Below are 26987 nucleotides of genomic sequence, written 5' to 3' on the forward strand. Positions count from 1 at the left end.
TTTATACAATTTTGAGTTGAACAGAAATTCAGAGTTTTGACTGGCTCTAATTAAAATGTTAGTTAAAAACCACCAATCTTTTCTTGTGGGTATCAATTACGCATATTGGCCCAAATACACTGAAGCCAGTGGTCTTATTCCAGGGAAGAATTTAGCCCTTTTTGTTGTTGTTGAAAGGGGTAGATGCCTCAATTTGAAATTCTGGAATGCAAATTTGATAGTAAAAATACCACAGAAGCTCTTTGTTTGTTTGATTTGCATTTCTAATTTTTAGACATGATCTTTTTATGTATGAAAGAAGTATTTGGTTGTTTGTTTTCCATCAGCTTACAAATTATAATTTGAATGAAATCAATTAAAGAAATTGAGAAGTTAAACCTTGTTAAAAATATTCATTTTAAATGTAAAGAAGTAGATTATTTTTCATTAAGAGGGATATTTTAAATATTATCATATGTATTCTGAATCATAGTAATTTTTGGTTTTGTTACCATAATTTGAAAATTGCAGCTGGCCACTGTGGTGTTCCAGATCTCATAGTCAATGGTCAAGTGATTGGAGAGAATTATGGGTACAGAGACACAGTTGTGTACCAGTGCAACCCTGGTTTTCGCTTGATTGGTTCTTCTGTACGAATATGCCAACAAGATCACAATTGGTCTGGTCAGCTTCCATCCTGTGTGCGTAAGTAAGCATGACGAAAGATATCTTATTTGTGCAATATGTTTACTGCTTACATTAGCTTATTGTACAAGTGCCCAAGTTCCATTTTGATTTCCAAAGGTGATTTAGGGCCGGATTTTTAAAAGATCAGACTCCTATAGAGCATAGGCACCTAATTCCTATTTAAATCAATAGGAATTAGGCACCCAGCAGCTTTTGAAAATTCCACTTGATGTTCATCTGCATCTTGAGGCCCCTAAATACCCTTGAAAATCTGGCCCCTCAGAGACTGGCTTACTGAATATCAGTGGGGGACTAAGGAGCATAAGTGCCTATGTCACTTTTGAAAACGCTTTTGAGGATCTTACCTGAAAGTTTATGTGTATTTACTATTGATCAGTAGAAAGAGTTGTTAGATCTCAAATTATACTGTTAGCATTGAAGACAGAAATGTTCACATCAAGAAACTTGTTTAATTTTCACTGAGATTTTATTACTTATTTAATCAATAGTGTTTTATGAAAATGAGGGTCTTCATGTATGTTAACTAGGTTAACATGTTACATAAGTTAACCTCACATGAGAAAAAACAAGTTTCTACTTTAAATATATTCTTTTTAGTAAACTTGGGTTATGGTGAAAAAGAGAGGGATGCAAAAAATTGGTATTATGCATATTTATTTATTTATTTATTTACTTACTTATTTATTTAAAATGGTCCCTTCTGAGACTGCTTGTCCCTTTCATAAGAGTGTATATGAAAAGTAATTGTGGAAATGCCAACTGTGGTTCATAATTAGTGTTAAATTGATGATATAGTATTGAAATTATTCTAATATTACTGACAATACCCTCTTTTTCATATACCTAGAGCTTTATAATAGAAAGCCCTGGCCATAAACATCTCAACTAATCACAGTGGAACCAGTTCTGTTGTTATCCCATTACCTAAGTTGTTCATTTGTCATTTGATTTACTTATGATAGAGGTTTCTGAAAATAATACTTTATTACTGTAGTTAATAGTAATAAATTATAAATAAAGTACAGAAACACACACACACACACACAAACACACACCTCATTGTTCTGTTCCTATTTGTAATCATTCAGCAATGGATTAATGCCACTACTCTTTTTGTTCAAGATAGAAATAAGTATTGGACATTAGGGAACGAGTTTATTTGTCAATAATCTTTAAAGCAAGAATGAAACATAGTTCAACAGGAATTTCCAAAGCACTGGGTTAACATCAACAGCAGAACTGAAAAATAATTGCTCCTGGGTCATTGCTAACAGTAAAGAAGGTGAACATAGTTTCGTTCTTCACAACCAATTATAGAAGCTGTTTTGTTGGACACAGTGGAATTGTGCAGTACAATACATCAGAAAAGGGCAAGGAGGTTGACTAAAGGATTGTAGCAATGAAAGACATACCATTAAACATTGCAATTGTCCATAATGTTACAATAGATGTCTAGAAGTGTTAGTACTGTAAACTCATAGCTTAATAGAAGTAGACAAAAATATTGATTTCTCTTTTATTTGTCTATCAGTTATATTGTTAATGACATTCATAATTTTATTATGTATTTCTATAGTACTGCTTGTTTAGATGTAATGATCATGACCATTTGACATTGGAAATGCACTGTGCTAAATGATTAGGCACCATGGACAGATATTTTATGATTAACCTTTTGTACCATACGTTCCTAACCGATTAAAATGCCATTCAGAAAGAAAAAAATAAGGAGAATTTTGAGATACAGTTTTAGTTGTAAGCTCTTTATCATGTTTAGAAAATAAGGGCCTGATCCCCACAAAGTGCTCAGCACCTCCTGAAAGATACTAAGCTCGTTTAGTTCCCATTAAGATCAAATGAATTGACAGCTTTAAATACCTCTTGGGGGGGCACTCAGTACCTCATAAGATCTGACCTTTAGAATTCTACTAAGTAATCATCACGATTACATGATACCATGAAAAGTGACAGCAGTATGCTCTTCACTCTTGTTTTTTCCTGATGTTAGCTGTTAGCTGTGGCCATCCTGGTAGTCCGATTTATGGAAGAACAAGTGGAAATGGTTTCAACTTCAATGATGTTGTGACTTTCTCTTGTAATACTGGATATGCCATGCAAGGGCCAACAAAAGCGCAGTGTCAGGCTAATAGGCAATGGAGCCATCCACCACCAATATGTAAAGGTATGATTACAAATGTTTACAGATTTGGAGGTTGCTCTGAATATGAAAAAAGAAATAAAGGGACACTGTCAAAGCAAAGCATATATGTTTAAAAATCATCATGGGAATTACTTATAGAAAATTTGAGTATTTAAACAGAACACATTTTCTACATCTAATTTTATTTTTCACCAGTTAACAATTAGTTTGCTGTTTGCATTTCACTCAGACTGAACTATGAAATTAAACTGGGCAGTTTCATTTTAGTTCCTATTGTTTTTATTTTCAGGTACTCATTCATGAGCAAAATTCAGGGGATGGAATTTAAAAGGTCTTCACTGAAATTAAAACAAATAGAAACATGAAAACATTTACATGAACATAGAAACCTTTTTAAAATAAAATCTAAATTTGAGGTCTTATACTCACTTATAATGTCTTTTAAAAGCCTCTTTTCTCATTTTTCACTGTATAATTGATTTTATAGAAGTAACTTATTTAACCCAAATTTCTTTGTAGCAGATTTTAGAACCTTTTCTTTGTACAAATGAAATGACACTTTGTACCAACAGGCCCAAACAAGACACCCAGGTTAGGAACCTAAAGCCATATTTAGGCACCTAAATAAAAGTAATCTGTTCATAAGATATACTTCCATTGATTTAACTGGAGACATAGGGCATGTGGTATATCTGAAAAGCATGCCTCTTTTAAACAGGGGACAAATATAGATGTAAAAGCCCAACTTTGAATATATAGTTTGGCCTGTATAGATAACTTCAGTTATCACCATGCCTAGTAAGATTCTTGGAAGCGCTAAAATGTTGCATTGACAGTAAATGATTCACACCTTCACCTTTGGATTTTATTATGGATAGGGAATAAATGAAGCAGTATCTTAAAACAAAATAATTGTTTCACTGTATGCATATGAATGAAATTGTCATTCTCCAAACCCAATATAAAGATATTATAAACCTTAACTCGGGGACTAGAAAATGTCTCAATGTGTTATTGTCAAGGTTCCTTCCCCACACTGAACTCTAGGGTACAGATGTGGGGACCTGCATGAAAAACCCCCTAAGCTTATTTTTACCAGCTTAGGTTAAAACTTCCACAAGGTACAAACCATTTTACCTTTTGCCCTTGGACTTTATTGCTGCCACCACCAAGCGTCTAACAAATATATAACAGGGAAAGAGCCCGCTTGGAAACGTCTTCCCCCCCCCACAAATCCCCCCAAACCCTACACCCCCTTTCCTGGGGAAGGCTTGATAAAAATCCTCACCAATTTGCATAGGTGAACACAGACCCAAACCCTTGGATCTTAAGAACAATGAAAAAGCAATCAGGTTCTTAAAAGAAGAATTTTAATTGAAGAAAAAAAGTAAAAGAATCACCTCTGTAAAATCAGGATGGTAAATACCTTACTGGGTAATCAGATTCAAAACATAGAGAATCCCTCTAGGCAAAACCTTAAGTTACAAAAAAGACACAAAAACAGGAATATACATTCCATTCAGCACAACTTATTTTCTCAGCCATTTAAACAAAACAGAATCTAATGCATATCTAGCTAGATTACTTACTAAGTTCTAAGACTCCATTCCTTTTCTGTTCCTGGCAAAAGCATCACACAGACCGAGAGAACCTTTGTTTCTCTCCCCCCTCCAGCTTTGAAAGTATCTTGTCTCCTCATTGGTCATTTTGGTCAGGTGCCAGAGAGGTTATCCTAGCTTCTTAACCCTTTACAGGTGAAAGGGTTTTTCCTCTGGCCAGGAGGGATTTAAAGGTGTTTACCCTTCCCTTTATATTTGTGACAGTTATATGCAGTTGAATAGCAATTGTTTTTATCAGACCATAAAAGCAAAGCCACATCACCTTCTGTCATGTCAATATACCCTTGAAATTTTAAAATTTGTATTTGGTTTTATTTTTTCATTTTCAATTATTATAAATATACTACTGTTCCCAATAAAACACAGAAGATTATAGCCTAGTTTCCTTGGATCAGCCCTTTTGCTACTGATCAAAGCTTTTACAGCAGTGTCTTTTGAAATGAATATATTGATACACAAGAACTGGAGGGTTACAGAAATATGTTTTGAAGATTTAAAAAATTGTCTCCCTTTAGAAAATATGTAGTTCTCCAGAAATCCTGATTTCATCCAAGTAGAAATAGCATCAAAGAGCTATCCTGCAGCTGAGTCAGCATCATGTGGGCTTCCTGAAATTTCCTATGAGCTTGGGTTCTAGGATGATACAGAATGTTTAATCGTATAGTGTGTTTATATTCATCTTACTTAATACATTTTCCTTCCAGTTAGATTCATCACTGTGCCTTGAGCCCTAGTGAAAAACCATTTACAGAACTTTATTTTAAAATTTTTATTTGTAGTTAAGACATTATTATTCTTTTTTAATTCACAATAGAAAACTCCCACTGTGTACTAAGAGCAGCAGGTATATTTGGTCTTCAGCCCAATAGCAATAAATTATCCTGGTGTTCTGGTATTTCCACAATAATGTACCATACTCCCTATTATATGTTATTGCCTATAGGGATCAGAGGCTCAATAAATGTATTGGTCACATTGATTTATGAAAACTTTACACACATCCATGAAATCCTAAATTGTTCCTAGGGTACAACAGAGTACAAGAGAGCTAAGTGTTTGCATCAGATCATTGATACTGGTCTTTTTAAGGTGCAGCAACTCTAGTTATGACTTCGATGATATTGAGATTTGCACGGATTAAAAAAAATATTAATCTACATACCTACTTAAAATGGGTACTCTCTCAAATACCTGAAAACTTACATATTGTCCGTATGTCCAATGCACACTATAACATTCTTAAAAGTGCTGTACCTTTTCTAAAAGGTCGCTATTTCAATTATAAGAAAACCACAGCAGTGCTCATACTGATTATTATAATGACCAGAGCTTTTTGCAGTTTACGCTAAATGATCAGTATTTAAGAGTGATGTAGAACTAATACGTTTTTTCATTTTATTGAAAGTGAATACATCATAGTATCTATGTTCATGTACAATTACTATAAAACACTTGATCTTAAAACAGAAAATAGAAATTGAGTCCAGAAACTCCCTATAAGCCACAATTAACACTCTGTCCACTCAACCTATCTACTGAAATAAAAGGCCTGGGTGAATAGATAAGTCTTGACTTGAAGGCTAATAAAGTCAGGCCAGAAGAAGAATAGCTTCCAGATGTCTTATTCTCTCCAATGAAAATGCTTGATGTACAGTCATCACATGTCATTACTGGAGCATCCCAGCAAATTCCACGGTTTGTGATGGAATGTAAAATAGCTTTAAAACACCCAGGATGAAAAATATGTAAGGTTGTGTAAGTAAGAATCAGTTCCCTGTGTTGTACCTAGAAATAGATTACTAGGATTTCCAATCTACAGAGTATTCCAGGGCCACAGGTATGATATGATGATATGCACAGTTAAGTAGGGTGGGCCGTACCATTCTGCATGTAGTATACAGATTACCTTCAATGGTAACTGTTAGGGGGCTTATTCCTTCACCCACTTACTTCCCTGGTCCTTCTCGCATGAACAGAGAGCAACAATACCCGAAGTCCAAAGGTGCAAACAATTCGATGTTTATTGGGGTGAACTTCCAGCAAGCATAATTCCAGTTTCCTTCCTTAGTATCCTCCTTCCCAGCTCTGACACCACAGAGCCTTACACCTGTATCCCTGTTCCCATTCCTGCCCTTAGCCAAACATGATTCCAACTTCCTTACTCCCATTCCCTGTTCCCATTTCCCCCTTTAGCAAAACATGATTCCAATTTTCTTACCCCCATTCCCTGTTCCCATCTCACACACCCACATGCCCACCCCCACCCACCCCCCGTCACTTCCTCATTGACTGCAGACTATATAGTAAAACTTGAGTTCTGCTTAGCTATACCTTAACCAATCATTTTCCTGAAATTTAACTAACCAATCCTAACATATTGTAACATGATTATGTAACCAATTATATCCCACCACCTCAATTAGTTTACACCCAGCAAAATTAATTATACAGCAGACAGGAACAATCACAGAACCAGACAGAGATTATACAGACAAACAACAGCAAAGTGGGAACTATAATGACAAAACAATACAGAAGTGAGGATTTCACATCCCAGCTATTGATAAGTGAGTTCTTGCCAGACAGGATGCTATCAAACTAAGTTTCCTTTTACATTTTCTAGGCACTTCCCTTTCTCTGGAGGTGATAGGAATACAATCCTGTCCTGATAGTGCCTAACAGCCCAATAGCACCTTATTTCAATGTGACTAGTTTGGAATGTGAGGATGTGACCGGTCGCTTCCCAGCTTATGGCTGCCTCTGCTGCTTAGCCAAAGGCCTGAGCCTAAGCACAGGGCCACAAACTGTCACAGTAAGAGAAGGCCCTTACACTGGCAGACAGTGGTTTTGATTCTTTCTTTTATACATCTATCACTAGCCAAGTGATAAGAATACACCTAAATTCTTAGAGTATAGGCCTTTACAGACAGGCCTGAATATCTATATCCTAACAGTAACTTCATCTAGTCTGCATTGTAATGATCTGTCCTGGAGGTGATGAGCATGGAGAACCATGATGAGTTCTACATCCAAAAAGGAAAGGTCACAACCCCTGACCAGATGCAGATGAAGAAAACTGCTCTTAGCTACTTTTTCAAAGTAGGAATCTAGGAGAAGCTGAGGATCCCAAATAACCAACCAGGTTGTTCACGTCATTAACAAAAGCTCCCTTCAGTGAAAGGTGGAGATAGACAGACAGACAGACAGACAGGCTAACTTTCCCCCTAAGCTAGTCAATGGAAGATGCCAACCAGAGGGGTGTATGCTAAGCCCTGCCCCTCTCTTAGAGATAGTCACCTAAATCCAGGAGGCAAGGAGACACCTAGCTCTGCTAATGAGTCTCTGCTGTGAACCCTCTCCTTTAGCAAGAAGCTGAGGAGGAAGGGGAAGTGGTGCTCTTCTTATCATGTTTATCCTAGTGATTAGAGTGCTTACTGGGATGTGAAAGACTGAGGTTCAATTGAAGAGGGGTCTGCCACCTTTTAGGAGAGTGCTCTAACCACAGAGATATGGGACAGTCTGTGGGGTTCCCTGAATCTCTCCTGTTGAAGTTGTTCCACTGTAGATAAATAATGAAAGAGTGATTGTGGAAAAAGGACTGTGCCTTTCAACTCTTAAGTGGATGTCCTAACCACTGGACTACATGGTCATTCTCACACTTTCTGCCCCCTGTGGTCCATTGACTATTTAAATATATATCCATAGTGGAACAGTCATTGGACGAGGGAGGGAAAATAGCTCTGCTTTAATCACTGGGTTACAGGAACAACAGAGTCCTGTGGCACCTTAAAGACTAACAGATTTATTTGGGCGTAAGCTTTTGTGGGTAAAAAACCACTTCTTGCATCTGAAGAAGTAGTTTTTTACCCACGAAAACTTATGCCCAAATAAATCTGTTAGTGTTTAAGGTGCCACCGGACTCCTTGTTGTTTTTGTGGATACAGACTAACACGGCTACCCCCTGATACTGGGTTACAGGATGGGCACCACCTCCTTCTTCTCCCCCTCTGTCTGGCTTTTGAATGGGACCCAATCTGTTAAGCAGTTTCTGAGCATGCCTACTGGATTACACCATGCACATGCCCTATTAGGCCAAATGCCTGTCTTCTCCTGGTTTGTCAATCACTCTGTGGGTTTAAATGGGAGCATCTAAGCATCCTGATGCCTGGAGTGAGGAAGCATTGCACATGGCCAGAGATGGATGTGTAGGTGCCAAAGGAACTTTTACTCTGAAAACTTAGGCATCAAGTGAATTTAGGTGCCTTGCATGGTTCGATGGGATATTTGCATATCATAATGGTCCCAAAACTGGGAGTTAGGTGCCTAATGGACTTAGGTGCCTAAATCCTTTTGTGCATCCAGACCTCAGTAATAAAGCTATTACAAATTTATTTTATAAAACAATATATTATACATGTGTAATCTAAAAATGAGTTTCAAATGTATCACTTTTTGTAGTGGTCAACTGTTCTGATCCTGGAATCCCTGCAAATTCCATACGAGAAAGTAAAATAGAACATGGAAATTTCACCTATGGAACAGTGGTGTTTTATGACTGCAATCCTGGACATTTTTTATTTGGATCTTCAGTTTTAGTCTGTCAACCAAATGGTCACTGGGATAAGCCACTACCTGAATGTATTAGTAAGTAGATAATGTGTATTTTTCTGTAAGATAAAAAAAATTGGGTCATATATTTTATTATGTTTTACACTGATTTTGCTGTATACAGTAGATTTGTCTCTTCTCTCTCTACATGTAGGCACTCAGTTAGATGGTGATGGTAGAAGTTAGACAGACAGATCCTATATACATAAGTTTTTAAAATGTGTGATAACCATATAAGGCCACAAAGGCAGCAGAGGTATCTCATGTCTGTTATACATGGTGTTTGAAAGTGTTATCTGTGGAGAGGCCACTCAAAAAGACTCTACTTCTTTGGCATATCACAGAAGAATGATCCTTGGGAGTACTGTCTATCAGTAGAAGAGGTGTTTGGGAGCAGGGGTGTATCCAATAGGGGTGCAGCTACATGGATGCACTGACCAAAAGGCACTTTCATTGCACTAAATAATGACACTGGACCTCTAAAGCTGTAGTGGAAGCTGCATAGGAGCTGCAAGGTTTTCAACAGCAAGCCCTTGAGTTGTACAGGAAGATTCTTTTCCTCAATTCTTTTTGTAGGTCCCTTTACAAAGACTTGTTCTGGGACTAGGCTTTCTCTCTTGTATGAGAGATCCGGTTGAGAGAGGAAACAAGATTAAGAGTTCTTAATCCAGTCATTTTGGCAACGTTTCTGGAAGAGTGTGGACAAATTCTGCATGTATTATTTATCCTTTTGCCAAGATTTTTCTCTTCCCATTTTCTCACAGCAGTTCTTAGTTTTCAATTCTTCCAGTTTTTTTTAAATGATCTTCATTCCGGGAGTCTTCCTTATCTTTGATATAATTTGTAGTTATTTACAACTCTCATTTGTTAAACTGGCATTAAAGTTTGGGGTCCCTTTGAAGCAGAAAAAACATTACTGGAATGGTGTAGTTTTCAAAAACAGCCATTAGAAATCCAAAAATTTCAGAAACTAACAAATTTATTTGGGCATAAGCTTTTATGGGCTAGAACGCACTTCATCAAATGCATGGACTGGAAAATACAGGAGCAGGTATAGATGCATGAAATACATTTGGTAAGGCAAATTGCATCTTTTCATGTATTTTATACCTGCTCCTGTATTTTCCACTCCATGCATCTGATGCAGTGGGTTTTAGCCCACAAAAGCTTATGCCCAGATAAATTTGTTAGCCTCTAAGGTGCCACAGGGACTCCTCATTATTTTTGCTGATACAGACTAACACGGCTACCACTCTGAAAAAAAATCATAGTTAAGGTTAAATGGAAAGGAAAGCCAAACATATGAAAGCATGAAAATGCACAGGTAAGGCACTGTCATAACCTTAGCTCTGTCTCAATAGCGATGCCCTGAGGGAAAAAGAAACCCAGGAACTCTAAAAGAACCTTATCCATTCATAATAAGCAGTTTCGTCTCATCAGTAACTACATCATTAAAATGCCTTACTATTAATCATCTTCTAATTTGACCTCCTTTACAGCCATGCACAATCCACAAACAGAATTCATGTTATAGTTGTTTGATTAAAAATAGCAGGCTAATGGCAGTCTTTCCCCCCTTTTCATTAGGGACTTAAACTTGCAGAGCGCTGAGCATTCTTATCCAGAAAGCACATAAGCACATGCTTAATTTTCACATAGCAGTCAAGGGACAAAAGTTAAGCACACACTTAAATGATTTGCTGGATCGAGGCCGGAATGCTCATCACTTTTCAGAAAACACATGCCAACTATTATACAAATGTGATACAGACTGAGTGTATAAATGCAAAACTCCAAGCCTGAGATCATTAAATTATAATGCTATAATAACAAGAGCTAAGGTTAGTGAATGATGATTTTCACACAGCATTAATCATGTACCGTATGTAGTCAACCAGTGGTCTGTTATGCACAATTTCAATGCTAAAAACCTTGCAGTCTTCTTCAGATCTAATATGTCCACAACCATAGATTGAATACCTATGGAAGAAGATGATGAAGGGAGGATGGGAGGGTGGAAGTGGCAGTTCACTAAATCAGTACAGTGGCTATTCTATTATCAAGGTATTTGCTGCTCTAAGCCATAGTCTTCATGAAGCACTTAGAAAAAAATGTCTTTGATCCGACATGAACACGTCCCACAAAGTAGGCGTAAAGTAACAAAGAGGGGGAGATGCAAGGCTAGAATTGTTATGGGGACAGAAATAAGGTGATTTGGATGCCTTAACACTCTGCATTTTCATAAGTGCAATGTTTGGTCTCCTTCAAAGTCCAACCTTCGCTCTGAATTCTCTGGGTTTTTAATGGTTGCTTTTAAATAAGTACATGTTCTTGTAAGGATTTTTTACTTTCAAGTCACTGATATGTACCCTGAAACTTAACAACATTTTTTTTTCCGATAGATAAATATAAGAGCAATTAAACCTTATTTGAAAATGCGCCCCATTTCAAATTCCAACAGACTTTTTATTTCTTTTCAGCACTGCAGGGCAAACCGTTGTTTCCTTGACATACATAATCCATGTGTCTGCTTTTCTACATAGTAGTGCATAAGGCCTTTTTTCTCTTTATTTTATTCTTATAAAATAGATGCCTGTTGGGCTAAACATGATAACTTTATAACTTTTATAAAACTTTCTAATAGATATTAGATTGCTGAAACAATTTCAATGGCTTTACCAGGATTTAAAATGCAGAACTTTGTAAAATACTATTTTTGACCAATTTCTACAAATGCTTTTCACAAGATTTTGTTATAGGTGTGTTTAAGAGACAAGTAAAAGAAAAAAGTAATCAGCATCACTTATTATGGAATTCTCTCTTTGCTGTCTTCAGTGTAATTACATAATATCAGCTTACATCTTCTTTTCTCACCAGTGTTGTATATGAAGTTGAACATTGGTCAGGTAACACTGTCTGCAGTCCACGCAGCACACACCCTAAAGGTGTAAGGATAAAAGCTTCTGAGTCAATCTTAATAAAAAGCTAATTCAGCCTGAAAGGAACACTGCTTATGTGTAATTTGGCTTTTCTAAAGCCCTGATCCCTAGCTCCCAGGGAGACACATTACTCCAAAGAAAGTAGGGTGGGGAAAGGAGGTGGAAAAGGTGGAGCTGTTAAAGGATGGTCCAAGTGTTTTCAATTCCCAGGTGCACTGAGAGCTTACAAAGGAATTGTACCTAGCTCAGGCATAATTGCTTCACAAGCTACCCTTGGGACTCCGCATTGCCCCTAAGACAGGCCATAGCCTTAAAGGCAAAATATGGTCTTTATATTTCAAAATATTGGGACCCAATTCCTGCTCCCCATAAACACATCAGGAAATCAAGCAAAAGGTTTTGCCCATAATTCTAGCCCCTAGAAAGAGCTGCATGGGAGTATCATGAGCAATGATTTAAGATCAGTGGATTTGAGCCACATGTATATGCATTTATAAAATGGGAGCTAGCAGTGACCCCTACATATAGCCTCCCTCTGCACCCAAAGTAGAATAGTTCTACTCTGAATGGCTATATGGATATAGTTATGCAGAGACCAGCCCTAAGGTACAGGCATCTTGTGTATTTTTTATATATATACATACATCTAATGCCTGGACCTTAGGGCTCATCTCAGCAGAAATGTTAGAAGCATATTATCATTATTTTTGGGTAATGTACACATGACCCTTCAAGAGACATCTGTTTCACAGCATCTGTCAGGATTTGATTCTTGATATATCATTCATATTTAATAAATTGACATTAAAGAATCCAGCTTCTTCAAAAGATGTATGTATAAAATATGGGAATTCTAATGGTAAATGTAAGACGTTTGATCGGTGATTATAATATTTTTTTATCTTCAATAATTATGTATTGTAGTGATTGACTGTGGCCATCCTGGCATTCCTCCTAATGCAGTCCTGTCTGGAGAGAAGTATACTTTTGGGTCTACTGTTCATTATACTTGCACAGGAAGGCGATCACTATTAGGCCAATCATCTCGCACATGTCAATTAAATGGACATTGGAGTGGATCTCTGCCTCATTGCTCAGGTACTGCTTTTGAAGTATGTGAACATGCTCTTGAAAACATTTTAAACTTCCATAGGTTTTGGTGGAAGTCTGTTTGCTTGTTTTATTATTTGAAAAACAAATAAAATATTAAAAATATCCATCAAAAATATGCAGTTGGTAGAAGTGCCATAAAAATAAGTAAAATTATTTTTACAAGCCAATCCCGTAGGAAAACTGAACTCTGTTAATAACATTTAATATGAAGGGAAATGACATGCTCAATGGGACGGGATAAGTGACCATTTGGCTTTGAACATGTATATTTTTATTGTATGCACATTGCTGATAAGAATATTGGTTTCCAGAGGATGACCTCCTGCACCGTTATTTCCTCAAGATAATGATTTCAATTTTATATAACTTGAAAAGTGACTCATGATTTGATCTCACAGCCCTCAAGTTAAGTCTAAAATATGTATTGCATCTGCAATTTCTGTACCTCAAGAGCTCTAACTCATTTCAAGCATGGGATGAGGTTGTTTTGGTTTTGCATGGTAACTAGTGAATCATATTGAATGGAAATGGGCCCAAATCACAAAAAAATGAGATCCTCATTTTGAACATACCAAAGCTGAGGAGTGCTCCAATCCATGCTTTTGGTTTAGTCCAGTACACCTAGAGAGGCCAACTGAGAAGAACATATCTGAGACATACACAGAGTTAAGGGGCTTTTAGATCTGGGGTTGTACTTCAAGCCCATTTCTCATCTTCGCTAAGTTTTACTTCTCAATAAATACACAAGTTTATTTTTTCTCTTGGCAACATCATACTTCCATCACATAAGTTACAGCAATCAATATTTTCATCTTGGAGCATTTTCAGATCTATATTGCTTTGATTATAAGAACATAGCTATTTTAATGTTCAGGAACTAGGAAGAAGCCATGGGCCATATTCTCTCCTGAATTCTGCCTACACAGAAAATGATGTGCTAGTCTGACATCCTAGACTCTGCTGCCATCCTAATCTCATGGCCAAATTTGATATAATTCAGAATAGCCTTTGGCTTTTTAATAATATTTCATTGTCCCCACCTTTTATTTCTCTGGCTATTTAGACTATAAATTCTTAATTTTAGGCACTCTGTTAATATACATTTGTACAGCACCTAGCACAATGGGGTCCTAATTTCAGCTGGTATCTCTAGTATTACTAAAATAGAAATGATAAATAATTATAATGAAAATAATAATTTTAGATGAAGATCTTGCTGTTAAGATCGAAAAGGGAGCCTGACCACAAAGAAAATGGGCATGTCATGCCTGAAGTCAGATTGCTTGCTTGCTCACTTTGCCTGAACCAGCATAGTAATGATGTGATAAGTCAAATAACTATTATTTTCAGTGAGTCAGGGTTTACTCAGGGGCTAAGCCTGTTTGTAAGACATCCGGCAGGTAGATGTGGTTAAGAGCACCTGCTGATGTTGTTATCCTGCTCCATCAGTTCCTCTTCTTCCATAAATCTTCATTTATCAACATAACATGTGATTGTTCATTTTTATAATTTTTCACCCAGGGTATATTCTCACAGAAATCAGTTGGAGTATTGCCACTGACTTCAATGGAAGCAGGTTCAGGTTCCTGTTGCATATGATTATGCAACAGGAACAGCATGGAATTTGAATCTATTTATAAATTTGAAATGCAGACTGGATTCGCCAAACCTAGTTTTTTTTTAAACCAGGAGAGTGTGTGTGTGTGTATGTGTGTGTGTGTGTGTGTGAACAGAATCAATAGAATTAGTCTTTGAGTTTCTGGATTTAAACAAAACTCCAAACTTAAAAATATCCAAAGAGTAGGGTGCAGACACACGCAGAATTAGACTGTAAAAATATTCACATACATTTTAGTGAACATAAAACGATAGTTTTTTCACAACTCTGCGGATATTACATTTGATAATTGAGATAAATACTTCAAAATAGTATAAATGAATAAATATATACAATTTTAAAAAAAATAATTAAGATGTTCTCTCACTCTCATGCATATTGTGAGGAAGCTCAAAGGTCAAATCGGTGTCTAGGAAAAAATGAAGCCAACTTCTATAAGAGAAACCTTTATATACTTCTGCATTTGCAGAGATTCAAATGTGGGTCACATTGAGCAAAACTCAGATTTGTTATAAAGTGGGTAGAACCTTAATGATGTCACCCACTTATATTAGATCTGAAAACAAAACACCACTAGCTCTGGCAACCTGAAATTATGTGAAGTCATTATTTTTCACTAATATTTTCTATAACTTTAATTCCATGTTTCATAAATAAATAAATAAAAGACTTGGACCTGGTGCCTAGGTTGTTTCATGGAGCATATTAGAAAGCCATACAAAAAGAGACAGAAAGTGAGAGGATTCACAGCCCTTTTTAGTATAGGCAGGAATTCACATAGGTTTGTCATGTGTTTCCTGAAGCACTCTGCTGCTTGGCCATCTGCATTTTAAATTATGCTTCAGATCCAGAGCTAGTAGGAGTTGAGTTGTCCCACTGACATCAGCTGATGTTTTTTGACAAATACCTTTCAGGAATCACACACGTGTCATCTGGAGAGAGCAGAGTTCTTATGGAACTCACAGAAACTCAAAATTACTGTTACATTCAGCATAGTCACTGCCATGCATTTAAATAAGCTGTCTGGCCATGGATACCTTCAATAAAAATGGAAAGCCAAATTCTCTGCTGGTGTAGTTCTGGTGTAACTCTAGTAACATCAGTGGAGTTATGCCAGCAGAAAATTTGGTCCAGATGTGGGGGCAGAAAGTATCTGCATATAGACGGAGAAAATCATGGTTGAATCCCTGCAATTAGGAGGTCAACATAATTATTGTCTACATAACACTATTGGAGCCATTACCATTGTCATTTTATGATAAAAATAGTCACTAACACATGGTCTTTTTGCTAGTCCACTCTAACATTCCATCAAGCTGGACTGTGATTAACCTCCCTTGGAAGGTCAAGGTAATCATTCCTAGACATTTTTTAACAAATAGATTTATGTCTGTATATTAGTAACAAAAATATGGCAAATCAGAGCGCATAATGGGATTAATTTATTAGGGAAAGGTATGACACACCTTTGTAAGGCACCAAGCCCTTTTTTACTTCAATCACAATAAAAGTTGTAGCAGTAGGAGTAGTGCCTAGGAACTGGTTGAAAATGGGGATCATTGTACTAGGCATTGTACAAATACAGAGTAGTAGACACTCTCTGTCCTGAATGTTTTGCAATCTAAATAGACAAGATGGACAAAATGTAGGGGATGTATCCAAAATTAGGACCCTAACCACTTTAACTAGGACACTTTTGGTGTAATGCCTAAAACATAGTGACCAAAATGTTCAAACTTGATGTCTTAAGTTAATCACCTCAATAAGCGGCTTGAATTTTGGAAATCCTGAGTGTTCAGAACTTCCATTGACTTGACTGTATTTTGGGTTTGGGGAGTTGTGGATATTCACCATCTTTGAAAATCTGGCTGCTCAAGTACTCTGATGATTGGGGTCATGGGAATCTAAATAAATAAATGTAGGTGCCCTAGAAAGATTTTGATACCTAAATTTAGAGGTCCAAATGTGAACATGTTGGCTATCATATCTACAACTAGCTCGTTCACTCATAAGAATGAGGAAATTTTCTAATGCTAGTAAGCACCAATGAATGAGAATAGATAGGGTTCTGTGCATTTTTTCCCACATGGCAGAAAGATCACATTCTAATAATACTACATTACCACGTTGGAAACTTTTCAGAAATGAGGGGTCAGTTCAATACTGTTTAACTTCATTGAAATCATTTTACTTTTCTCTAAAGCAGATTTTACCTCTTTTTGTGACTGTGTGTTAGAGGTAAAAGAGAATCTGTGTCCCTAATAAAAAAACAAACAAACAAATAAAAAACCCTACAGATCCCAACCCCAGCCTTCTGGAGATTCACTACTGTTAAGAGATGCCCAGTGCTGCTGTTTTTTCCTGAGTTTGTGATAGGCATAGGAAGATAAACATGGGATGCAAAATACTGAATGGGTTAAACCCACAGACCAGCCCTGGATTTACTTAGCTACCTGGACTAGAATGAGTACTACTACTAATAATAAATTATTATTATAAAATCATAGATTATCAGGGTTGGAAAGGACCTAAGGTGGTCATCTAGTCCAACCCCCTGCTCAAAGCAGGACCAATCCCCAACTAAATCATCCCAGCCAGGGCATAAACATTGCTCATATATTATACATTTCTGCATAAATCACAAAGCAAAACAATCCAGTGCTTCCCATATGACTCTCCCTCACTACTCAACTCAAAAGATGTTTCTGCTAGTGAAAAGAGGAAATAGGTAAAATATGTCTGCTAGTTCTGGTTTGCATTCAGCACCCTGCTGTGCTGATGGGGCTGGTTGGCAAGGGCTATCTCTCTGTCACTACCCCCCTCCCCCGCCACCTCTGATGCCCCAGTTTTTCCTAAACTCCACTGTGTCCATACATGCCAGGGATCTGTCATTCACTGGTCAAAATGTGAGTGCACTGGGTTCTGACTGTTTCCCACAGATAACAGCATGTCCTTATGACTCTGATATTTAAGTTCAGTTAAATACCTACATGGGTTATTAGAGAGAGAGAGAATATTATTTACCCCATTTATGAATACATTTTAGCACTGGCATGTATTTACCTAGTTATTGCTAATATAAAGGCATAATTTGATGCTCTCTGGTAAGTGCATTTTACACTAGTTGTAGTTAAAGTTTTTACTCTAGATTTAAACCATTGTAAATGAAAGCAGACTTCGGCTCAATAATGATATTATGATTTTCCTTTAGATCCTTGTTAGTGCAAGAGACTATACTTTTTATTATTTGTAAAATGTCACAAAATCCATGTGCTTTAGGTCTTTGGGCCAAAACCTCAGCTGCTGTAAGTTAGTATAGGCCCACCGAATTCACTGAAGAATTGAATGCCAATTTATACCAGCTGAGGCTCTGACCCGTTATTACATTTTTTGTGTTAAACTTGGTTACCTGTGCAGTCAACTGTTCTTTTGTCCAAAAATACTTCAAAGATATTTATCAAAAAGGACAGTGGCCAGGATTTTCAAAAAGAGGAACTTGTAATTATCGTCCTAAGTCTGTATTTAGAAACCCTAATAAGTGATCTGATTTTCAAAAGTGCTGAGACACCAAGTGGTTACACTGGGAACTGCTTGGAGCTCTATCCCCACCCCCAATCAGGACAGATATTTAGGGTCCTAAATATGGATTTTAGACTTTTATTTCAAAAAATCTTGGCCACTATTTGTTTGCAAAACATTTATTTTGCGCTGTGTATATTAGAAATGGCAAAACTGTTAACTTTTTCCCACCATCTACTTTATAAAACATAAGTAGAATGTCAGCTGAAATGAGGTTTTATTCAGCGTACTGTCTTTCAGCTGGAAGTAGCTGAAAACCATGACAAATAGTTAGTGTTGAGAAAAATGCTGACTAAAGCTCACATACAATGGCAGCAATGTTGCCACTCCAGTGATAACATTAAAATGTGAAGTATGCACTGCAGTACTATTAGAAAACATGTGTTACAAGAAACTTGAATGAACAGGAAATTCATCTGTAAGTCGGTGACCTTGGAACATCTCATTCTGAATGAAGAACCATGGGTTTTTTTTGTGGCTCTCACACCAAACTCTGGAACTAAACCCTAATACAAAATCATTAGCCATTTAGCTCAGGTGTGTCCTAATGTAACATAAAATGGTATAAACTAGGGGGACAAGCATTTTGTAGCTTGGGAAGCCTGAGTTTATTGCACGCACTAGGGGTCTTTGCATCCCTCCCACAAGCTCCTCGTATGCCATCCCCTCATCCCCCTCTATTTCAGGGATTTCCTGCAAGTCCCCCAGTCTCTTCCCTGCCAGTAGTTCTGCGTGCCACTGACTTACCTAACCTAGGGTCCCCCATTCACCCCACATGCCAATGGCTTTGTGTGCACTCCCATTCCCACTTTCTTTCAGGACTTCCATTCTCCCTTCCCCACATATCAGATGCTCTGTGTGACCACTCCCTTCCTCCCATACTAAGCTTCTGAATCCCCTCACCAGGAATTCTTTGTGCCTCATCATTACCCCATCTCTCCATTCAAGAGTTCTCACATTCTAGCCTCTTGGAAGGTCTCTCTGTGTGTGCCCCCATTTCCCTTTTCCCTCCATATTCCCTCCTCTATAACAGGGTACACCAATTTCCCTCTTTGACAGGAGTTGTTTGCCCCATATCCTTCTCCCCCATTCCCACCTTTCTCCCCAGGCCAGGAGCTCTGAGTGGCCTCTCTTCTCCCATTCCAAGGTCCCCCATTCTCCACCCCCATGACAGGAGTTCTCTATGTACCTCATTTCACCTGCCCCCATGGTAGAAATGTCAGGATTCAATAAGCATGGAAAGGGTCTTCCAATTTCCTTGCCACTGGGGGTTTTGTGCCCCTATTCCTCCTCCACCCATTCTAGGGTTCCCAATCCTCCCCCATGGCAGGGTCTCTGTGTGAATCTTTATTACCCCCTCCACCCAATTTCCCACTGCTGCCCCCCCCATTTTCCCCTATTTTCTGTCTGTCCCCTATTTTCCAGCTGCCACCTTCTCTCCTATGCTAGGGGCTCTGTGTGGCCCTATTGCCCACTGACCCCATACCAGGATTACCCTAGTCTTTCCCACGCCAAGGGCTCTGTGCATGACCCCTTTTTACTTTAAGCCCCCAAATATGCCCCTCCATTATTCTTTCTGTCTGGGAGATAAATCAGTCAGGTGTCAACATGTTGAACTCTTCTTGGAGGATAAGCAGGGGTATTGTTCTGTAGTGCAGAAAAGAGTTAATTGGTGCCATAAACTTGTTTGATCCACAGAAAATTGCAGAGGTACTTGAAGCTTTGGTTGTGCTAATAAAGTAGCAGGGGCTCCATTTGTCCTCTACTTTCCCTCTTTCGTTTTTTTCTGATTTTCCCCCAAATCAGTAGGATTCTGGCCATTAATGCCTAGAACATTCCTGGAAATTTTGGAATTGATTGGATGCAGCATTCAAATGTTATCACATTACATACATGTATAAATGCAAACATGGAAAAGCCATCAATTTGAGTGTAAGGCCTTCACAAGCTTGGCCAGTTACCTGAGAAACATAATTTCTGTGTGCTGTTTACGCTTCACTTAAATCTTGGTTACAAAGGTATCTTTGTAGCTACCAAATAATTTAAAAAGCCAAGTAAAGGGCCTGGACCCAGATTTTTAAAGGTATTTAGGCTTGGCTTTGCTCAGTGTTGCAATTCCTAACTGATTTAAGAGCTCAATCTAATTTTCAAAAGGGAAACAATGGGAAGCAATGCCCAAATACCTTTAAAAATCTGGGCCTTATAGTTCAAGTCAGTAGCTGTAAAATAGTCCTACAATACTGATATAGTAGTGTAGTGTATCAAATGTTATAGTCATGTGAAAATCTTTGTTTTATAAATTCTAGGTGACGCTGCTGGTTCTTGTGGGGATCCAGGAATCCCAGGCCATGGTTCTAGAGAAGACAGTGATTTTAAAATTAAAAGTACTGTACGTTTCAACTGCGAGATTGGTTATATCCTTCATGGATCAGAAGAAAGAACATGTTTGGGAAATGGAACCTGGACAGGAAGACAGCCAGAGTGTAAAGGTAAATCACAAAAGGAAAATATATTTTATGTATATATCCTTAAAATGAATGTAATGTCAGTGAAAGGTTGCCAGAGTGAAATCGCTGGAGGTTAAACTGCTTGATTTAGCCACAGGACAGATAGAGTACAGGCAGTGGAAGAGTAGTCTTCTCCATATCTGCTTACAAGTGTACCTTTATAACCTCTACTTTGCTCTGGAGGGACAACATCTAGCATTGAGCTGACTGCTCTTCCAGCAGTCTTACATTTCTCCTCCTCCCCCAAGCCAGAAAGCATCGCCCTCTTCTTCCCACCAGCCAGGCAATCATGCCATTTCTGCTGTAAATGCTGACCACAATGCCAATTGTATGTCATAGTTCTTGTGACGCAGATACTTGTCCAGTGGGTACTGACTCGAGCCCACAAATCTTTTCACACAGAGACTGAAACAGCTATAAGATAATAATGGTTTTTGGTCACCTGGGTACAGTTCAAATCAATAACTAGAGATGATAAATTCATAGCCTTTTGAGACAACCATTACTTTCTCTCTCCCATCCTCCTTCTACCAGTTTGTACCAACTACATATTTTTTTCCTAGGAGGAAAAAATAGGTACGCCCTGTAGACCTCACTTTTTTAATATTGTTTTTTTCCTTTGACAAATGCTTTCCTGGTTGCTTCATTCCTAGTTACAGCTATTGTAAATATGAATACCAGTGGAAGGAGAAATTCAATTATTTTTAGAATTTCATTATACTACATATAATATGTCATAAATGATTAAACTATAAATTTTGTTTACTGATTAATATATGTTTCTCACTATTAGAAAATGAAAAACCCAATTTGAGTTACTTAAAACGAATCACTCTAGAATTGTGGAGCAAGATGTATTACCATAAAAACAAGACCTAACCAGATATTTATGGAGAATCATTTATGGTACTTCAGTCATCTTGATTTCACACATAAGAAGTAATTCCCAACAGACCCTGTTTGAGAAAAAAGCTTCCTGAATAGCAGAAGAAAATTTAAAAGCCTCTTTTCTCTTATTATCCACTTTATTATTATGGATTGTTCTGTCTTTAAGAGATAGCCATCTTATTTTGAAGGAGACAGCTTAATTAACATTGTCTGGCTATAACCAAAGAAGGACAGAGCACACTTGTTATGGATTTAATCAGGCCGCAACTTTATTATTAGATGTCTGGGACTACCTGGCAGATAACATTGTATCGTGCAGGTAACCCCCTGTTTATTCCGTAATTACCTGGGGGGCTTCCACCAGTTCCCCTCTTTTTCCAACCAGGTCCTTACTATCCACCCCCCTAGGAGGAGGGTTAAGGTGGGCTATAAGAAAGGGTATTGGCTCCCTGCCGTTCCAACCATAGGCACCCCAAACTGGTTAATATTCTGTTCCTTTAACCAGCACCTCCTTTTTAAGTCCTTTACCAGGCCATTTATCTGGTAACTGGATGCCTTCCCTATGGAGTACCTGCACTGGATATCCGCCACAAGGAGGCACCAGTAATTAGCTGGGCTGCCTTCTCCACAAACCCAGTTGGGTTCCCAGACACTTTTCAATGGTCTCTTGTACAGCAGCCAAAAAACAGGTCACCCCCAAGTCTGATAGGTGAACCCCCATCCTTCCAAATGAACTCGGTTGCCCCTTGCACTATGCAAGGATCATCGAGAACTCACGCAGATGGGTTGCAAACACCATGTACCACAGCACCCTTCCCTTCTTGATGGGCCATATCGGTGACCAGCATTCCGGGTCCTGAAATTGGAAGAACTCTTTACAAACCTCTTCATAGCACAGCCATGTGCTCAGAGCCAAGGATTTCCATGCCACCGCCAAGAACCACATATGCCACGGCTTCGTAGCACCAGCGGCATCTACTTGAGTTCATTGCTAGCATTAAAGCATTCCCCCAGCATTTTCTGACCTTGTTCCCTCTCCCACCGCATCATAAAGCAGTGCTGCCTTCCTTCTGGACAATGCCAGCTTTAGGTGTGGTGTGGTCAAATCCACTTTTAATATTCTTCTTGATGAACAGATGTATCATCATCTGATACTTTGTATCAACTTACTCTGATACAAAGTAATAATAAATAAATAAATATCTTATAATCTGTAGGGGGACATAATCACCCAAACTGAGCTTTCTTCCTTTGTATTTTGACCTTTTCTACTATCAAACTGGATTGCCATCATATTATTTTACATTTCAAGATATCTAAGATGCTTTCTTATTCATTTATCTTAGAAATCCTCTTGGAGGTATGTATATGGAATAAAGACTGCTGTTGTCTTAACTTTGCTTATATTATATTATATTTATTAAAGAATGGTATTTAGGTGAAAAGCCATGTACTTCAAAGTTCGGAAATTCTAGATTTATAGTTTCTTGTGCAATGTTAATTCTTCATTTCAGCCTCCATCCTGTGCATTGAACGAGGCACAGTCCTGTGGAAAAAATAGTTTGTGATAATGTAATTAAAAATGGTATCATAATGCATACTCACAAGTGGACCGAATTGAGGTTTTAGGGGCAACCGTAAATCTGGCATTTTCTAGCTTTCCTGTGCTTGATTTTGCAACCTAAATAACTTTATTTTACCATAAGATTTTTAAGTGTAATTTCCTGTGTATTTTTCTCCAAGGAAAAAGATAAAAATAAATTATGGTATATACAATTGTAATAAACCATCGTCATCACATGTCGTCAACAGGATTTGAAAGCTAAATCTTCAGCTTTACCAAAGACTTCTATCCCTTAAACATGCTGGCAGAAGGAGCATTACCTGATTGATAATTTAACATTTTAACATCTTATACATTTAACATTTTATTTTATAGCTGTGCAGTGTGGTAATCCAGGAACAACTGCTAATGGGAAAGTATTTCGTATAGATGGCACAACATTTTCTAATTCGGTAATTTATTCATGTATGGAAGGATACATACTTTCTGGATCTTCTGTAAGACAATGTACTGCCAATGGAACATGGTCTGGATCTTTGCCAAATTGCACAAGTAAGATTAATCTTCAATGAATAGTCTTCATGTTTAACCATAACTATGGCCCATCAGATATTGTTTAGTCTTTTTAATTAAATTCTTCATTCTTGTAAATACAGTAATACAGAATTTAGGTATTAACTGCCAGCTGTTCCCTCACAACACTTCATAAACTCTTGGTAATTTACATAAAGTACATTCAACCATGAAAATATTATGTAAGTGTAATATGAAGAATAAAATGTTTGAAGAAAGATGAGTTAAAACATACTGACTAGTATTACATTTAAAGGCACTTGTACATTCATATATTCTTCCCACTTAAACTTTCCTCTAACGGTAAAAAGTATTTTCTTGTGTTCAGATTTTGTGGTGTTAGTGTTCGGTTTTGTGTATGTTTTGTGTGATGCATCTGCTCATATGATAATGTGCTGGTCACTTGCTGAGCATGTTTTCTTTGTGAAACAGGAATAAAATACAATCGCTACTTGCTTTGCCATGAAAAAACTCATTTTCACTCACAAATGCATTCGCCTTTTTAATCCTTGTCTATATGGTTCATAGTTTTTACAAAAAAAAAAAAAAGCAAACTGTGGAATAGTGTTTTTTTCTTATAACTTTGATTGTTTTAGCTGCCATTTTGTTTATTATTTATAAGTATTCTAAGTGGTTGCATAATATGTTTGTGGTGTGCATTTCAAATTTTTATTTGACATTTGAAAACTTCTGTAACTTCTTATACTATATTTCCTGCTCAGTGATTGCAATCTATAACTTTTCAAGTGTTTCTGTTGTAGTGTTCAAGTGTGATTGTGTGACCTTCGAAGATTATACATACAGTACTTGTGACATCACTTTATTTTAATGGAGTTATCAGTGGGTATCTACAATGTATTAACTGACCACAGTTTCAGAAAAGAAACTGCAGCATTTGACAGTTCTTGCAAGACAATATAGGAGTTTATGAAAAACTTGTTTGCTTTCCCTGAATGTGTGGCATATTGTTTTAGTACTATAGGTTCAGATAACAAAACCAAACATGCTTCAGATTGTTTCATTTAACTTCACTCCACACTGGCCTGTGCTTGACCTTTTAGAACATAAGAACAGCCATACTGGGTCAGACCAAAGGTCAATCTAGCCCAGTATCCTGTCTTCCAACAGTGGCCAATGTGAGTTGCCCCAGAGAGAATGAACGGAACAGGTAATTATCAAGTGATCCATCCCATTGCCCATTCCCAGCTTCTGGCAAACAGAGGCTAGGGACACCATCCCTATCCATACTAGCTAGTAGCCATTGATGGTTCTATTCTCCATGAACTTATCTAGTTCTTTTTTGAATCCTGTTATGGTCTTGGCCTTCACAACATCCTCTGGCAAGGAGTTCCACAGGTTGACTGTGAGTTGTGTGAAAAAAATACTTGCTTTTGTTTGTTTTAAATCTGCTGCCTATTAAGCAGTTTTCAGCACTTTCTCATTCTCTCTCTCTCTCACTCACACACAGAGAGAGAGAATCCTCTCCTTGGAAGTCATGACTGATAGGCTAACCTCACCAATAAGACCTCAAAGGAACTGAAACTGATTTTTGGCACCTATTTGTAAGTGCTAGAACTGCATTACAGCCCCATTCTTTCTGCCTCTGTGAGCAGTTCTGTGCAGCTCTTCTCTGAGGAAAGGTTACAGACCCTTGAGTTCAGCAGCTGTCCTCCCCGTATCCTCCTTTTCCCATTTCGCCTTTCTCAAATTGTCCTCCCTATACCTCTAAAAGTTGCCAACCCAGACATCAACAGTCAAACTTTGCTATTGCTGCATTCAAAACAATTCAAAACAGGGATCTGAGTTTTCCTTAAAAAATTCAGTATGACCAGGGAGAGTCTCTTATGCTGTGAGTGGATGAGTTGAAGTTGGTTTCTCACCAAAAGTTGTCTGTCCATTAGTGAGGCAAGTGCTCAGTTTATCCATGATCAGAAGAGAGGGAGGATTTTCATTCAAGAGAGCTTTGATGAAGATAGAGCTTGTAGGACATCCACCCAGACTCTGGCTGGAGAGGATCCACCTAGCAGTTATGAATCTGCTGCTAAGCCATCAAATCATCCATCCCTTCCGGCGATATCAGTCAGTCCTAACATAGCTCTGCCATTCCTGGCTGTGATAACACTTAATACCTTGGGAAATCTCCCTAGAGAGGAGTTCATCTGACCATTTTGTTTCTCACCTCTCTTCCTCCAACATGTTCCAGCCTCCTTGAAAGAACTGTTTGAAGTGGACATTGCTGCATACTAATTGTACACAAGGTCAGTTCCATTACATGGGTCTCTCAGCCTGGGAAAGATAGATCTAGTCAACCCCTCCAGAGAGACTCTGCTGTATCAAGCAGAAAACAGTCCCTCTCTATCCTCCAGTGGTCCCCAGGATAGCAGTGAAGCCCTGTGATCTCCTCTTTCCTGGATTCTCTGAAAAGGAACAGGCTTTATATCTCATATCTCAGAATCCTGTCCAGAGTCTTCCTTGACAACAGGAAAAGTCCTTCTGTCCTGTATCTCAGGCACTGTGGCCAGTTTGGATGATGTTAACTCATCATTTAAATCTGTCAGATGTTGATACTAGAACAATTTTCCAAAGTGCAGATCGAGCTAGGAATGCATGTTCTCTATTAGAAGGAATATGTGTAAAGGGAACTTTTCTTTTTTTGAGTCTCTGGAAAACATTTCAGACTCTGAGTGGAAGAGCCCCTCCAGCCAGATATCTTCTAGCAAAATCTGCTGCAGGCAATGCAGTGTGCCCAGAACAGAATATTCCCATTTTGTTCTGTCCCCAGATTGACTTAGTGGAGGTATGCCAGTTTACAGCAGCTGAGACTCAATATCTGCATATCACTTTCAAAGGAGCTCTGCAAGTGCTAGCATCCTGCATTGTCACCTCCTACCATGAGCTTATTCACCCCAAATCAGTCCTGTAGGAGAACATTTATGAATTATTGGATCCCATACAAACAGCTACAAAACTTCCTCAAGGGACTCTCCTTTTTTGTAGAATGCTGCTTGTGACATAGCAATACTTTCTTCTCCATCTCTCTCCTCTGCATTAAATAGCTAAAAGACTTATCTGGCTGCTGTACTGGAAGTGGACTCCCTCCCATCACACAGTTTGAGGTGGTTAGCCACTTA

The 26987-nt window shown here is 37.9% G+C and overlaps 1 protein-coding gene across 3 annotated transcripts in view; it reads left to right on the forward strand.

The window, feature by feature from the left end:
* The window catches only part of CSMD3 (CUB and Sushi multiple domains 3), a 1179008-nt gene that overhangs the window by 1076368 nt on the left and 75653 nt on the right, over positions 1–26987 (forward strand). For all 3 annotated transcript variants that reach the window (XM_048841517.2, XM_048841518.2, XM_048841519.2), the window contains 6 exons: positions 511–684; positions 2696–2869; positions 8926–9111; positions 12939–13112; positions 20631–20813; positions 23659–23835. In XM_048841517.2, coding sequence (XP_048697474.2) covers positions 511–684; positions 2696–2869; positions 8926–9111; positions 12939–13112; positions 20631–20813; positions 23659–23835 — 1068 coding nt within the window. The remainder of the gene's footprint in view (positions 1–510; positions 685–2695; positions 2870–8925; positions 9112–12938; positions 13113–20630; positions 20814–23658; positions 23836–26987) is intronic.

Source organism: Caretta caretta, chromosome 2 (genome assembly GCF_965140235.1).
Source record: "Caretta caretta isolate rCarCar2 chromosome 2, rCarCar1.hap1, whole genome shotgun sequence".
Taxonomy (NCBI): domain Eukaryota; kingdom Metazoa; phylum Chordata; order Testudines; family Cheloniidae; genus Caretta; species Caretta caretta.